Source organism: Furipterus horrens, unplaced genomic scaffold (genome assembly GCF_987537825.1).
Source record: "Furipterus horrens unplaced genomic scaffold, mFurHor1.1.pri manual_scaffold_10, whole genome shotgun sequence".
NCBI classification, from domain to species: Eukaryota; Metazoa; Chordata; class Mammalia; order Chiroptera; family Furipteridae; genus Furipterus; species Furipterus horrens.
Window position 1 is genome coordinate 86,593 of NW_028327180.1, and position 15,321 is coordinate 101,913.

The window sequence follows — 15,321 nt, forward strand, 5'->3', positions numbered from 1 at the left end:
CCCTCCCCAAGGCCGCGGGGCCGGCGCTCCGGGGCTCTAGGCGGCCCTCGGCAGCGGCGGGATGTGCTCAGCCAGGGAGCTGAGCGGCGGCGGGGCGCGCGACGACGTTGGGGACGCGCTGGCGGAGAGAGTGGCGGCGGTGACCGAGCTGAGGCTCGGGGCGAGCCCAAGGCGGCGGCCCCCGGAGGAGCGCGAGCAGGTGCGCGGGGCAAGGGGGGCGGGAGGCGGGGGCGCGCAGGGCCCGAGGACGCGCGCGTGGTCGCAGGCTCCGGGGTCTTCCGCCCATGCGGCTCCACGCGCAGCCCCAGCCCTGCCCTCGCCGGGCGCTGGGCGGCGGTTCCAGGTGCCCAGCCGGTTCCGTGGCCTGAGTCACAACGGGCGTCTAACAGGTTCTCCCACAGCAACTTCTTAACAGGAGCACACGACCTCCACATTTCCCTTGAGAAGGGAAAAAGCAAGGAAGTTGCTTTCGGTTCGTAGCCACGGAAAGAAGCGTGCGGGCCGCGGTGGAACACGGGGGGCGGGGGGGGGGCGCGGAGTTTCCGAGACCCCGACTTTGCTCACCCCATGAAGTAAGAGCGCTGTGTATCTTCGAGGTCAGTCAGGACACTTAACAAAGGAAATGGGACGATTGCTGCGGTGACTGGCGCAGCGGCACGGGGACGAGGCGTTACCGGCAGACCCGGGATCAGCCGCCTTCGGAACCACGTAGCGGAGCGGGACTCCGGGCTCGGCCCGCCGGGCGGCGCTCACTGGGCGACAGTCAACTGACACCCGCGTCCTCTCAGCTCCTCTCCATCAGGCCTTCTGGCCGCGTTTCACAAACTCCTGTATCATCGCGAAAGGCACCGATAGCCAAAGTGCAACTTTGACCGTTTCCACGTTTTATTTAGGAAACAATGACAGTGGGGGGCGCACCTGGCTTATGCCTTTGGGTTTCTTAGATTCTCTCAGCACGTGCGGTGGAGGTTTTCACCCTGTGACAACGGCGAGAGGTGACGGAAGGAAGTCGCGTAGGTGGGAGATTCCTGACTGTCTTCCTGCGGGTTTGTTCCCAGTTACCTGCACTCAGTAGCTAAAGGGCTTAGCTTCCTCTTACTTTAGTTGTTCAACTGGAAAAGTGAAGAAAAAAAGGCAACAGGAACTCACATGGTGATGGGGTGTGGGGCTTCCATTTGAGGTCCCCAAGATACGTGTTCAAATAGTTGTGAGGCAGCTGTAAAATACTTCATTTACGCTTCTGTGGGTTTTGCATGATCAGTAGCTCTGGCCTCACCACAGCTGCTTATGGTATAAAGAAACAGGATGGAACGTATATCCCAGGAAACCTTCACTCTGCATATCCACCTCTTCCATTGCATGTCATGGAAATTCATTTTCCTGTTCTCCTGTGACAATGTTATCATTTGTTTTTATCCCTTTTATTTATGTAATCTAAGCTTACGTACACAATAACTGAAAATTATACCTAACATGTGTGTTTACTCCCACATTTGCAGTAAAGAAAAACTTCTTATAAGAAGCACCGCCCCCACAAGAAAAACAAAACCTTGGTGCAACCCCACCCATTGCTGTAAGAAGCAAGCTTTTGTGGTCAATTATTTCTTGGTAATATCACCAAGGCTTTCTTCCAAGTCCTGGAAATGAAATTAAAATGTTTATGCACTGCCTCGCAATGATTTTACAGATAACTACAGATATGAAGATATTTGAGATAGAAGTAGCTGGAATTACTATTATAAAACATATTCTGAAGGGTAGTTTTACCGAGTTTTTCTTGAGAGGGAAGTGTGTTTGTGTTATTCTTTTAAGAACACCCAGATTCCAATTTACAAATGGAATAGTATGGATAAAGTGGTTCATAAACTAGATACTTAAAATTTAAACTGAAGTTTTCAATAGAAGGCATAATGTAAACAGAAACAGAACCAACACCAGTCAGCTAGACAGGAGGCGGAGGCCACCCTCTGACAAGGGCTCCTGCGCTGTCCAGAGCCCTAAACCCGGAGGGAGAACCGGAGGCTCCTTTGGGTGCAGCAGCAGCTCAAGGCAGCCCGCTGTTCCGCATTCCTCCCTTGGCAGTTCTGCTTCCTTCGCCGGCTTCGCCTTACTGCTCCTGAGCAGCTTTCTTCCCCGGGCATCGGGCTCCTCCACACACATCCTTCCTTCACCGACTTTTCTTTGCGCTGATGTCTGAAAGGCACGCGCCCTTCCCGCTGCCTGAAGGCTCCTGCGTCAGCTTTAACATACAAACCTATTTTTGGCTCATTGTTATTACAATACCAGATCAAAATGCATTAGCATTTTGGAATTTATTTTAAGTAATACTGAAATACTAGTAACAATACACTTGTTTCTTTAGTAACTGAGATATTGTCCGCATTGGGTTTGCTTGCCATGTGGAAGCATCTAAAGTGACAGTTTGTCCTTAGAGGCTCCTCCACCTGAGTGAAGACTAAGGCTGCTCTGCCCTCTGGCCTGGTTCTTTCCAGGCGGGATGATTGACAAAGGAGTCCTAGTTAAAATCAAGGATCCTGGGAAGGGACCTGGAAGACTGGCCCACGCCCTCTGGACGGAGGAGCTGTGTGGAGTCTGGAGTGGGAGTCCGGCCTCTAGGAGGAGAAGCCAGGGGGAGAGGAGCCGTGCGGCAGGCGCTGAGCTGTGGGGCGCAGGCCCCCCGTGCCTGCGGGTCATGACAGCACAGGTGACGGCCCACCCTGTTCTGGACTGGGAAGACCAGGGGCCTTTGAGGGGCGTCCCTGCCCCGCTCGCAGCTGGGAGCCCCTCTCTCCTGTGTCTTCCACGTGAGTGGCGTCCTCTCCAGCTTTGAGTCCGTGGGCTGGGGAACCTGAGGTGGCCCTGCTCAGGGAGCTGGGAGAGGTCCCATCTTCCTTAGGGTGGCTTTAGAACTTTTGTCTTTAGCTTTAAGCTATTTCTTTGTGATTATAAAAGTAATGTGTACTTTGAAAAATGTAGAAATATAGACAGATCTGAAAAGGAAAACAAAAGCATTTGGGATCCCACTTCAAGTCATATTTTGTTATAAAGTATCAGATATTTGGTATTAGCACATTCATGTATCTCTCTGTAGGCGTGTGCAGCCACTCACACACAGAGGGATATTTTTAACTGATTTTAATGTAATGTTTGAATTTGGTATCTTGTTTTGTCTACTTTTCATGTGGTGTCATTTTCCCAAGTTATCAAGAATTCTGTTAAAATTCTTTCGAGGGCTGCCTAATTGTCCATTCCCCCAACGTGGCCCATTTACTTTGCTTTGAATATTCTTTTATAAATAATGCTCTAACGAAAATCTTTGCTTGTGAATCCTCAAGTTCCCCCTTGGAATTGATTCCTAGAAGTGGAACTAGGTCAGTGAGTCTCACTCTGAAATCTGAGCCATCTTAAAGAATTGGCTCCGAGAAAGGGTGCCCTGCCGCGCCGCCGTGTGCGAGCCCAGAGGAGCGCTCGGTGCCAGCCCCACGCCAGCGGTGCGATTATAGGTCGGCGTCTTGCCAGTTTAGTGGGCAGAGCTGCCCCACCGCGGCACGGCGCTGCTGGGGAGGCTTCTCGCGCCCTTCACGTACATGTTGCCCCTTGTATTTCTTTTCAAGTCAAGTTCTTTGACCATCTTTTCTGCCATCATTATAAAATATTTCACATATTCCCCAGCTTGCTATTCACTTTATAATTTTGCTTCTGAAGTTTTTGATTTACAAATGCTTTAAATTTTTATTAGCCAATGGATGTTTTTTTGTAATTTCATGCACATACACATATATACAAATATTTATATATTTTTGTTTAGAACAGTTTTTCTAATTCTACAATCAAATTCCCATCAATATTTTCTGTTGTGTGTGTGTTTTTATGGGTTTCCTTTTTCACCCTGTGTATCTGTTCTCTTTTGAAAACCTTCATGTATTATGTGAGGCATGGAGCTTGTCTTTTTTTTCCTAGTTATTGAATAATCCTGGCTTTACAAAGCTTTATTAAACTTTATTAAACTTTTATACTGTTGTTGGTATTGTTAAATGGATTTTTTTTCCACATTGTCTTTTTTACTGCTGGTTTCTAGCTATTGGTTCTTATATACTTAGTTTTTAACTAGCTACCTTTCTGAATTCTTTTATTAATTATATTATTGATAAATACCAGTATCTCTTAGACTTGTTTCTTTTGCATCTTCTAGGTACATAGTCATCCAGTCTATGTAGAAGATTCGTTTTGATTTCTTTCTAATGGTGATACTGCATTTCTGTCTCGTACCTTTTGCAGTTCCTGAAACTTTCAGACCAATGCTGGTTCCTAGGTGTTTCAGTAAATAAGTGGAAGGACTTCTGTAAACAACACTTATTAAAATGTGTTCCACAAGTTCATCTTTCTTTAAGAAATAAAAAGGCCATGGAGAAAGGCCTTATGCTTTCCACTTGACCAAGCATCAGAAATGTGATCACCAGCACAGAGTCTAGGTTCACAACACCCAGGTTTTAATCACAGCTCTGCCGCTTAGGAACTGTCACTACAGGGACCTTAGTTAGCCTCTCAGGCCTCAGTTTCTCCATCTGTGTAAAGGGAAGAGGAGTGGCCTCGACCCCATAGGACTTTAAGGAAGATTATGAGTTAATGACATGGGAACAGTGCTGGCAGCAGACCCTGGCACGTGATGAGTGTGTTTTCTTTTGGGCCTGATTTCCAACCAAAACCATAACTGACAAGAAAAATGCAGAACCGTTGTTTGGGTTTTCCAGACTCTGCAGTTAATAAGTCACCACGGGAGGAGACTGGGCTAGAGCGACACTCAAGTTCCGGTGCGCCTGCACCGTCTCTCGTGAAATGGTCTGGCGTGAAGCCCAAAGATTGGCCTCTCTGACAGGTGATGCTGATGCTGCTTACGTTGACTGGGGAACGGAGGAAAATAGGTCACTCCACAGCATGCTGGCCCTTCCACGTACTATCAGTGATGAATATGTTTAAGAAATTGATTTGCCCGCTTTCCCTGGATGTTACACTTGAACTCTTGGTTGTGAGAAGTTCTAGGGGCAGACCAGAGCCCAGGTGTCCTCGCGCATACAAAAGCCGTCCCACAGGTTGGGACAGGTCTGCTACCTCCCTCAGGTGGGCACCAGACACTGGTTTACACCCACTTCCTGTTGTGGCTTTGAAGGGAGATTCCGAGCTGCGCTCTAGCAGGTGCTTTGAGGTTAGCCCACTGCAGGCCTGAACTCAATCCCCTCTCACTCCCGAGGCGCCAGTCGCTGGGGCAGCTCGGAATGAGTTCTGTGTGTCACAGGCAACTTTTCTTCTCTCCAAATCATTATTCAGAGTGGCATCTCTAAACCAGTGGTTGCAAGTGGAGCAGTTTTGCCCACAGAGGATACCTGGCACTGTCTGGGGACATTTTGAGTGATTGGAATAGGGGGTGCCACTGATGTCTAATAGCAAGAGTCCAGGGACACTGCTTCATGTTCTGTAATGCGCACACGTCCCTACCACGCAGCGTCATCATGCCCAACCTGTCAATAATGCTGAGATTAAGAAACCCTGCTAACAGTGTATTAGGGTGACAGTGCGTCCAGGTGTCAAGAGTAATTAGTTTGCTAATGAGTATTCCAATGGCTCGGTAAAAATTGTTTCTTTTCTCTAAGCCTACATTCCAAACAGGATTGCTCAACTAATCTTTTCTTGTATCTCTCTAGAGTAGAAACTTTCTCCATATTCCTCTCACATTTTTTAAAAGAGTTTATTCCTTTTTTTGAGAGAGAGGGGAAGGGAGGAAGAAAGAGAGGGAGACAAATGTGGATGTAAGAGAGAAACATGGATCGGTTGCTTCTCATTCACAGCCCGACCTGGGAACCCCCCACCCAAGGCCTGTGCCCCTGCCAGGGACCTTTCACTTTGCTGGAGGACGCCCAGCCCACGGAGCCATGAGGTCGAACCTCCTTTCGCCTTCCTTTCTGCCGCTTTCTCCCACCAACCACCTCCGTTCTGCCTCTGCCTATCAGGGGTCTCGTCCTCTGATTGATTGTCCTTCTTCTCCCGCGTCTCATCACTCCCTTTTCCTCTCCTCCCACTGCCTGCTCTTCTCTGCGGAACTGAGGAAGCTTTGGAGACAACATCTCTGGGCTGGTGTCCCAGCTTCACTACCTTCTCAGCTAAATATTTAATCGGTCGGAGACTCAACTGACTCGTTGTGTAGAGTACAATGCTACCTGCTCCTTAAAGTGACATTTTCTATACAAATACCTAGCGCTTAGTAGGCCCTCAGTGAGTCCCAGCTCCCTGTTTTACCCTGGCCTTTCCCCTCATCTTTTTTTCTGGTTCCTTCTCATTCCTCTCAACTAACTACATAATAGAAACATTTTAGTGCATGTAATTTTCAGATTCCATGGAATAAATACTATTGATTTACAGAATAAACTTTTACAATTTTCTGATCATTCCTCTAAACAGACAGTCATCCACACACTGCAGCTAGGTTGCTTCTGTGTAGCTTTGCTGTTTAGTGGGCGGTTGCTGGACACGGATCCTTCATAGGAACCCGCAGGCCCACCCTACTCTGTGCCACTTACTCCCAATTTCCTGCTCAAGGCAAGCGGTCAGGCAACATTAAAGGGGAACCTGGAAGTCCTAGGACACTGGCCTTGCCCTTGGAGGCCGAAGGAGAAACTGGATCTCCGGTCACTCCTTCTTAAGCCTTGGCCACGCTGTCTTCAGTTTCCGTCTCCTCGGGGTGACAGCTTTATCCTGCGGCAGCAGCCACGATCTTCACAAACCTGGAGTCCCGAGAGTCGTGACTTAGTTCACGAAGAGCGTTATATATTTGTGTGTGTACTTAAGGGAATTGATAAGACAACCAGAGAGTAGTTTTATTTAAGCAAAGAAGTTGAGTTTCTAATTCACTTATTTGAAAAGGTACTTTCTGTCTTTTGATCTACTTTCCCATACCTAGTGTTCTTTTCCATGTCACTGCGTTGGCAGCTACGCCTTCTCTTGGCAAAGGAAGGGGAAACGGTTGGCTGTGTTTTCGGTGCTGTTTTCTTATGGCACAACCCTCGTTTCTCAGAGCTGGTGCAGGAGGAAGCGTGGTGCCAGTGCTTGCACTTTATGGACAAGGAAGGATAAGACTGTTATTAATATTTAACATCTGAACACAGTGGTAAGAAAATTAAATTTCTACTTGTGGTTTTTACTACATTCCCTTTGATATTATTTTTTCTAACATCTGTGCTTGAGATTTTTTAAAATTCCTTCTTCCAATTACCTTTTGAAAACTTTTAAATTTTCATTCTCTTGATCAGAATTTTACTTGGACTTATGCAGACCATCTACAGAAGCAAGGACTTTAATTTTGATTTCCAATGACCAGCAAACTTCCTAAGTCCGACTGAATTCAGAATTCCTTATTCCCTGGTTCTCAGAGGAAGTTGCACATAGAGGAAGCTCCTGTCGTGGCATCAACTGAGCACTGAGAGGGGACGTTACTTTTAAGGACAGATGTCTGATGGTGCCCACTTGCAGTGGACGAGGTAGTCCGTCTTGCTGCACTCAGTGATGTCACAGAATACTTTGTTTCTTAAAAAATGAGATTTTAGAAAAAATAAACTACGCAGAACTTTTAAACCTACAGCTTGATTTAATCACATTCTGTACTTCCTGACTATTATTTATCATTAATCCATGAATAGCCCTTCTGTTTTTTATTGTAATTCATTATTTTTTTCAGTTCATAACCATTCTCTTGCACTACAGTAGTTTGTGTTTATAGATATGGCTAACATTGTATATCTTTTTGAATATTGGTGGTTTCATTTCTCTGTGTTTGCAACTATGGTTTAAAATATTGAATTCTATTGCTTAGAGCTAAAAGGAACATAAATTTTAGTGTTTTTAAGTTCATAGTAATTTCAAAGACTAATTTAAGAAATAGCTAATATTCTCATTGATCTTTATCTATCTTCTTAACCATATTTTTTATTTGGTTGGTCAATGTCATTGAGTGGGACATTGCCAATGGAAACTATAACATTGTGTTTTATTGTGAGTGACACAGTTATATCACTAAAAATATGTTATAAATCATATCAGCTCTAATACTGCAGTTAGGTGAAGCTTTTTATAGTTAATAATTTTTTATATTTTAGTGAATTTCTACACTTAATATACATTTTGTACACTTTGTAGTAAATTACCCTGCAGCTCCATTGAGTATCCAGTGAGCAGGCAACACACCCAGCCTAACATAAAAAAAAATGCAAATTAAACTACAACAAACAACTTTTTACCCATCCATTTATTCAAGATTAAGCAGACGAACAGTGTGGGTTTAGAGACAAGCATATGAAATAAGAACGCGTTAAAGTCAGAAGTATGGACCCGTTCAGTTTTCCGGGAGGGAAACCGGGTACCAGGCTCCTGAGTGGATCCGCTTCCTGTCCGCACCGTGAAGCCCCAGCCCAGCGTGCCGCTCGGGGCGGCTCAGCGACACATTAAAGGCATCAGTGGGCAAACCGCAGAACTGAGCTTCTAACTCACGCTTCCCGTCTGAGCCCCGAACCACCCTGCCCGTGCTGGCCGTGACACGACGCAGGGGAGTGTGACCAGGGGACCGGGTGCGTCACGCATGCTGTGAGCGTCATGCCGTGCAACTTCAGTTTCTGGGCTCTGGGTCAGGAGAGGCGCCCGAGTCCTCACTGTGGACCACAGTCAACTGCTCTACCAGCCCCGTCAGCTCCGGTCTGCCCCCAGCCCCCAGCCCCCCGCCGGACCCTTGCCCCCAGCCCGGCCCTTGGCAAGCTCCCCTGCACCCCCGCGCCGGTTGCCTCTGCGAGGTCCTGGCTCCGCCTGCTTTGTAGTGAGAACCTCCAGTCTCCCCATCTCCCTACGAGTGCTGTGCCGTCACCTCACTTGTTTGTTCCCACTTCCTGCTCGCTCGCCCTTCCCAGGCTCACTCTAAAACAGTCTCCATGGGACTGCAGGGCACCTTATACGGCAAATGCTTCAGACAATTACTTCAGCATCTCTGGGGGGGCGTAGAGTCTGTGAAAATGTCTGTCCAAAGTGACACTCAATTGATATTTTTGCTGGTAAAAGCTGCATTGATACTTTTGCTGAAGGGATGTGCCTTCCCAGGGAAAATATCCTGGCAAGAAAATTTTTTTGAAGAGAGAGGACTTTGGTTTTTTAACAGGAACATACTCTGTTTTCAGGATCTACAGCCAAGAAAATAGTGGTGTTAACAGAGCATTGAGCTCAGGAGCCCTACGATGCTTCTGAAAGAATTTAGTCAAGGATTGTGCCCTATGCTGCATTTAACAACTTCTGCAGTGTCAATAACGACAAAGACACACGAACATAGACTCTTGAGATACTGTTATTAATTTATGTAATTGGTCTAAATCTGTAATTTTCTTCTAAATTTTTCTAGAGCTAAAACATAAGAAAGATAGTAAATGAAACCCAAAACTAACCTCAGTTAAAATTCAGATCAGCCATTTAAAAATGGCAATGTCAAAGGATATTTTTCAAAAGGATAAAATTATAGCAATCATCACATATAAAATTCACACATGTTAAGGATTTCATTTAATTAATTATTAACAAAGGAACTAAGGAAATGTTACAACCAATTCAAAGAAGAAATTAAAGCAACAAAAATGTATATGGAGAAAAGGTATATTGAAATTAACTTACCAATAGGCATGGAACTAACTGGCTTTTTCCATCATCAAGATAAGAAAAGACAGTTGAACCTCCACTGGAATAAATTTATTTGCATATCTACAGTTAAAAATTATTTTGCATTGCTATCAGTTATCTGTGAATTCCAGACCTGTAAATTAGCTCAAAGCCTTGAAGGCTAAACAGTATTCAAAACATTGCCTAGTTTGCCAAAGAGACACCCCCGTTTTTTGGTTTTGTTTTTTGCTTACTTTTAATTTCCTTATAGTAATAAATAAAAAATTTCTAAACTTTGTTACATAGAGTAGATTACTTTGTGAATGATCACTTCCTTTATAGTACCTCATGCTACTAGAAAATATTAATTCTATTCTATTCCTCTTCCATGGTAACATTGTGTACATACATTCAATCTATATGTGAAAATGAATGACTTCTATGTATGTGAAAAGCAAGGACTGATTTATATTTGAAGTTCTTTCTGCCAAGTTATTTAACTAAAATTTACCTGATACTAAGATAACCAGTGAAAAACAAATTTGATGAGAACAAGATTGGTGCTCTAAGGATTTCATAACTATGTATAATTTTTATTTAGCACACAATCCCCTATTGCTTGTTCAGAGCATCCAAGCATATCTTCTCCATGTGTGGAATGGTGATTGGTTTCAGAGAAATCTTTGTTCAAGATTTTCATGGGAGTATAGAATCACATTCAATTTAAGCTTTTAAATGTAAAGAAAGGCTAGAATGAAGTGATTTCTTTACAGAGAATTAACCAGTTAGCATAACCATCCTTAGTATCAATAAAAAGACCTGGTATAAAACCCTTAAAAATAAATATGTTGGCTTCCGGCCAAGATGGAGGACTAGACAGACACGCTGCGTCTCCCTCCACAACTAAGAAGAAACACAACTACTTCAAAACTAGAGGCAACCAGAAATTCCAGAAAATCAAGCTGCACAGAAGTCCAACAAACAAAGACATAAAGAAGAAATACTCATACAGACAGGTAGGAGGGGCGGAGCCGGGGCAGAGAGGACACGGTGTGGTGGCAGCAGCAGCGGCGGCAGTGGCAGGCCTTTGGAAAGTGCAATCACACGTTTTAAAAAGTCAGGAGGGACACCTGGGGAGCGCTCCCAGCACCAGACTAGACCTCACAGCTCACAGTCCCAGCGTCAGGGAAAATTAAGCCTTATTGCTTTAGACTGTGCAAAACAGTGGGGGTTGGGGCGGTGGAAGTAACTGCCAGTCTCTCAGCAGCAGAGTCCACTTGTTTAAAGGGCTCCCACGGTCCTAGAAGGTCTGCAAACCCATCCACTCTGGGAATGATGGCCAGGGCAACAGCTAGAGGGGCACCAGCCCCATACAGAAGTGAGAGAAGTGCCTGGAAAAGGGGTGAGTGCTGAGCAGGCGGCATTGTTCTTTCTTAGACCCCTAGCCCCGCCACAGTGCCACAATGTGGTGAAACGGGTTGCCCTGTACTGACGAATCCCTAAGGCTCCGGCCCTTACAACGTAACAGGAATGACAGCTCTACCTAAGACACAAAGACAAACAAACACAGGAGCCTGTCAACATGAGACAGAGAAATATGGCCCAAAAGGGAAACAGATCAAGGTTCCAGTGTGAGAACTAACGATGAGAAGATAGCAAACCTCACAGACGAGGAGATAGCCAACCTAACAGACACAGAGTTCAAAACATTGGTGATAAAGATGCTCACAGGCTTGACAGATATGCTTAAGTACGGCAAATGCATACACAAAGAAGTGAAGGCTACGCTAAAGGAAATGAAAGAAAATCTACACAAAACCAATGGTGAAGGGAAGGAAACCAGGGTTCAAATCAATGATTTGGAACATAAGGAAGAAATAAACAGTCAACCAGTACAGAATGAGGAAACAAGAATTGAAAAACATGAGGAGAAGCTTAGGAACCTCTGGGACAACTTTAAACATGCCAACATCGGAATCATAGGGGCGCAAGAAAGAGAAGAGGAAGAGCAAGAAATTGAAAACTTATATGTGAAAATAATGAAGGAAAACTCCCAAAATTTGGTGAAGGAAATGGACATACAAGTCCAGGAAGCACAGAGAGTCCCAAACAAGCTAGATCCAAAGAGGACCACACCAAAACTCATCATAATTAAAATGCCAAAGGTTAAAGATAAAAAGAGAATCTTAAAAGCAGCAAGAGAAAAGCAGAGAGTTACCTACAAAGGGGTGCCTATAAGACTATTAGCTGATTTCTCAAACGAAACTTTGCAGGCAAGAAGGGGCTGACAAAAATACTTCAAGGCGATGAAAAGCAAGGACTTAAAACCAAGACTACTCTATCCAGCAAAGCCATCATTTAGAATGGAAGGGCAGATAAAGTGCTTCCCATATAATGTAAAGCTGAAGGAGCTCATCATCACCAAGTTATTATATGAAATGTCAAAGGGACTTACTTAAGAAAAAGAAGATAAAAATTATGAATATTAAAATGACAAACTCACAACTATCCACAACTGAATCTAAAAAATAAAAACAAAATCCAACTAAGCAAACCAGAATAGGAACAGAATCATAGGTATAGGGATCATTTGGAGGGTGATCAGCTGGGAGGGAGGAAGGGGGAGAAATGGGGACATGGTGCAGGGACTAAGAAGCATAATCGGTTGGTACAAAATAGACAGGGGGGAGTTAAGAATAACTTAGGGAAGGGTGAAGCCAAAGAACTTATATGCACGACCCATGGACATGAACTAAGGGGGGGGGCCCTTTGGGATTGCTGGAGGGAAGAGGGGTACTGGACAGAGGGGAGTAAACGGAAAAGAAATTGGGACTACTGTAACAACAGAATCAACAAAATACACTTTAAAAAAACAATAAATATATTAAGAAAAAATTTTAAGAGAACACCAAACTTCTTCATTCATTATTCTCTATGTATACATAGTTTACTTAACAGTAATATAATGAAAAGGGTATAATGATTCTGTCATTTCTTCTGGATGACCATATTTTTCCTTTGGAGTTTAAATGATTTACTATTTGGAAATCTGTCTTTGGGCACTCCGTATTTAGCTATATTTTAAGACTTCAGTTACTCTAACTCCTTGGCCATGTACTAAAGATATTTTCTTTCTCCATTTGTAGCACTGAACAACAATTGCTTTAGCAACTAATTATAGTCATTGTATCAGAGATAGTTTTTTGTATTTATTATTTGTTTTTTATTTGTGAGGCTAGCACATACTTTCTTGATAGCTTTTCATTCAAAAAATATATTGCGCTCCTACCATGTTCACTGCTCTAGGCACGTGGAAAACAGAGAAACACGCAGAAAGAGGCCCAGATTTCCTCCCTCACCAGCCTTGCATGGTGTAGCAGAGAGACAAGGGCAATACTTCAGCGGGTGACCAAGTCGGTGGAGAAAATAGAAGCGGGGAAAGTAGAGAGGCAGCGTGTGTGGGAGGTAGTGCTGCCCTTTCAGTAAGCGGCTGTGAAGGGCTCCCCGAAGTGACGCTGAGCAGAAACCTGAGGTGCAGATTACTTAGCTGCCCGCCCTGGAGCTTCGGCTCCCTGGGAGGGGGAGCCAAGCCGGGGAGTCTCAGCAACTGCGGTCACGTCTCTTTTGTGGTCTAGAGTCTCAGTTCTTTCTCACCCATCCCCCGTGCGGTTCTCTGTTTTATTATTATGTTTTTCATTTGTTGCCACTGTAAGCAAACTCAAATTCTTTGTGGAAAAATGAGAGGAGAATCTAAATTAATTACAGACCTTAGTTAGCAACTTTTATCTCTTAAAAGTACATTTCTTAAGGAGTAGCATCATATAATCACATCTTATGATGAATGTGTTTAAATATTTTGCTCTTTTTCATACCTGCTTCCGTTTCTTGTCAATAGGGGGTTCAGAGGTGTGCGCGCAGCTTCTCGGGGAGAGCTCTGATTTCACAGCCGGAAGACCTGTGGGTTCCGACCCCGGCGCTGTCGGCTCTGGGCGGCAGTTGGACCTCTGGGGCCTAACAGCACTGCCTTCTGCCATTTTTGTGAGGCGCAAATGCTTGGAATATGTGTGTTTAAAACGGCTGTTGAACCCATAGCTGAAAAACAAATTAACATGGAGGATTCCATTTAAGAATCGGGAAAATCAAATTAAAACTACAGGGATTTTTTTCTGAAGAGCTTAACCTATTTCAGTGATAATTTCCTCTGGGCCAGGGCGATGTCATAAGTGAGCACCTAAAGGCTACAGACCATCTAAGCATTGATATCGACTCGGGTCCATGAAATCGCCACCAGGAGGGAGAGGCGTCCCTGGGAGTCGCACACAAGCTCGGAGGGGACCGAGCAGGACACGCGACCGACAAGGCCGGAGCAGCGGGTCCCAGGAGCGACGAGCAGGCTTTGTGCGCACCTCCGGTGGTGCCACGTACTGCGGGGACCCCGCAGGAGACCCCTCCCAGGGCGGGCGGTAGCTAGTCGGGCACATGCGTGTTGAGGTTGCGGTCCCTAGGAGACGTCCACGGGAAACGTTTACATGTGCGACTCAAGTCTAGAACCCCGAGGCGGTGCCTGAGCCGAGACGCGAGGCTGAGACGAGAGGAGACCCCGAGCCGTGTGCAAGGATCCGGGGCACTGTCACCGGGGAGGGCGCCCACGCGCACGCCCCCTGATACATCGAGCAGCGGAACGCGGGGGGTCGTTTCGTTTCCTCCACGGCACTTCCCTTGCTCGTGACAGGCGTGCAACCATTATTTACTGACTTGAGCTGAGTTAACTGAAGGGTCCGGTTGAGAAGCCAGACTGTTCTGCGGTTCGCGGACTGCGGGTGTTCCGGGCAGGCCGCGACAGGCACGCGGCGCCGGGTTCCGGGTGGGAGCTGCCGCGGGCGGGCCGGTCACCTGAGCTGCAGCCACAGAAGGCACTCGCAGGAGACGCGGGTGCGAGCCCTGCTGAGCGCAGAGGCTGGAGGCTCTGCAGTGCGGCTGCAGATGCAGGACACGGGCGGCACCGTGGTCGTTTTCAGTCTATCACCTAAAGTCGCCACTCACCTAAAATGACAACAGCTAACGTGCTGAGCTGTAAAACAAGGTGGCTTTGTGTAGTCCTGTTCTCAGAGACCCTCCCATAAGAAGTGACAGAAACCCACACGCTTTCTCACGGCTACATTCCTACACACTGTTGAGTGTCACGAATAATGAAAATCAATTAACTTTTTTCCTTTCTTAGTCTAAATGGTTGATAGATAACTTATTAGACATTTTATTAAATAAGAATTCCACTGCAGTGATTATTTCAGGACTGAAAAGAAAATATTAGCCGGCTTCCTGGATTTGATAAAAGGTACAATGTATCAAACAAGAAACTGCTGTAGTGTAGAGCAGAGTACACAATTCCCAAACATTGTTATCTGAGTGGTATTTTGACAGCTTTTGAAAAATAACAACTGTTAACGTTACACTGAGACAAAATCCCATTACAGATCTTGGTTATAAATTGAAAAAAGTTACCTTTAAAGGCAACTAAATGGAGACAAGAATGATTCATACATTTGCATAGTTCTGTTGGACATAACACCGTGTTACTCTTCAACTGTAACAGGGGAAAGATTGATAGTAACACAGGCAGTTAGAATGCTCACTTTCATGGTC

The 15,321-nt window shown here is 45.4% G+C and overlaps 1 protein-coding gene and 1 long non-coding RNA gene across 2 annotated transcripts in view; one reads left to right on the forward strand and one right to left on the reverse strand.

The window, feature by feature from the left end:
• The window catches only part of FAM241A (family with sequence similarity 241 member A), a 20,982-nt gene continuing 5,661 nt past the window's right edge, over nt 1–15,321 (forward strand). The window contains exon 1 of the mRNA XM_090288238.1: nt 1–199. Coding sequence (XP_090144364.1) covers nt 62–199 — 138 coding nt within the window. The 5' untranslated portion in view covers nt 1–61. The remainder of the gene's footprint in view (nt 200–15,321) is intronic.
• The window catches only part of LOC149999142 (uncharacterized), a 26,879-nt gene continuing 25,082 nt past the window's right edge, over nt 13,525–15,321 (reverse strand). Inside the window, exon 5 of the long non-coding RNA XR_016513307.1 lies at nt 13,525–13,770. This is a non-coding gene — a long non-coding RNA (uncharacterized LOC149999142). The remainder of the gene's footprint in view (nt 13,771–15,321) is intronic.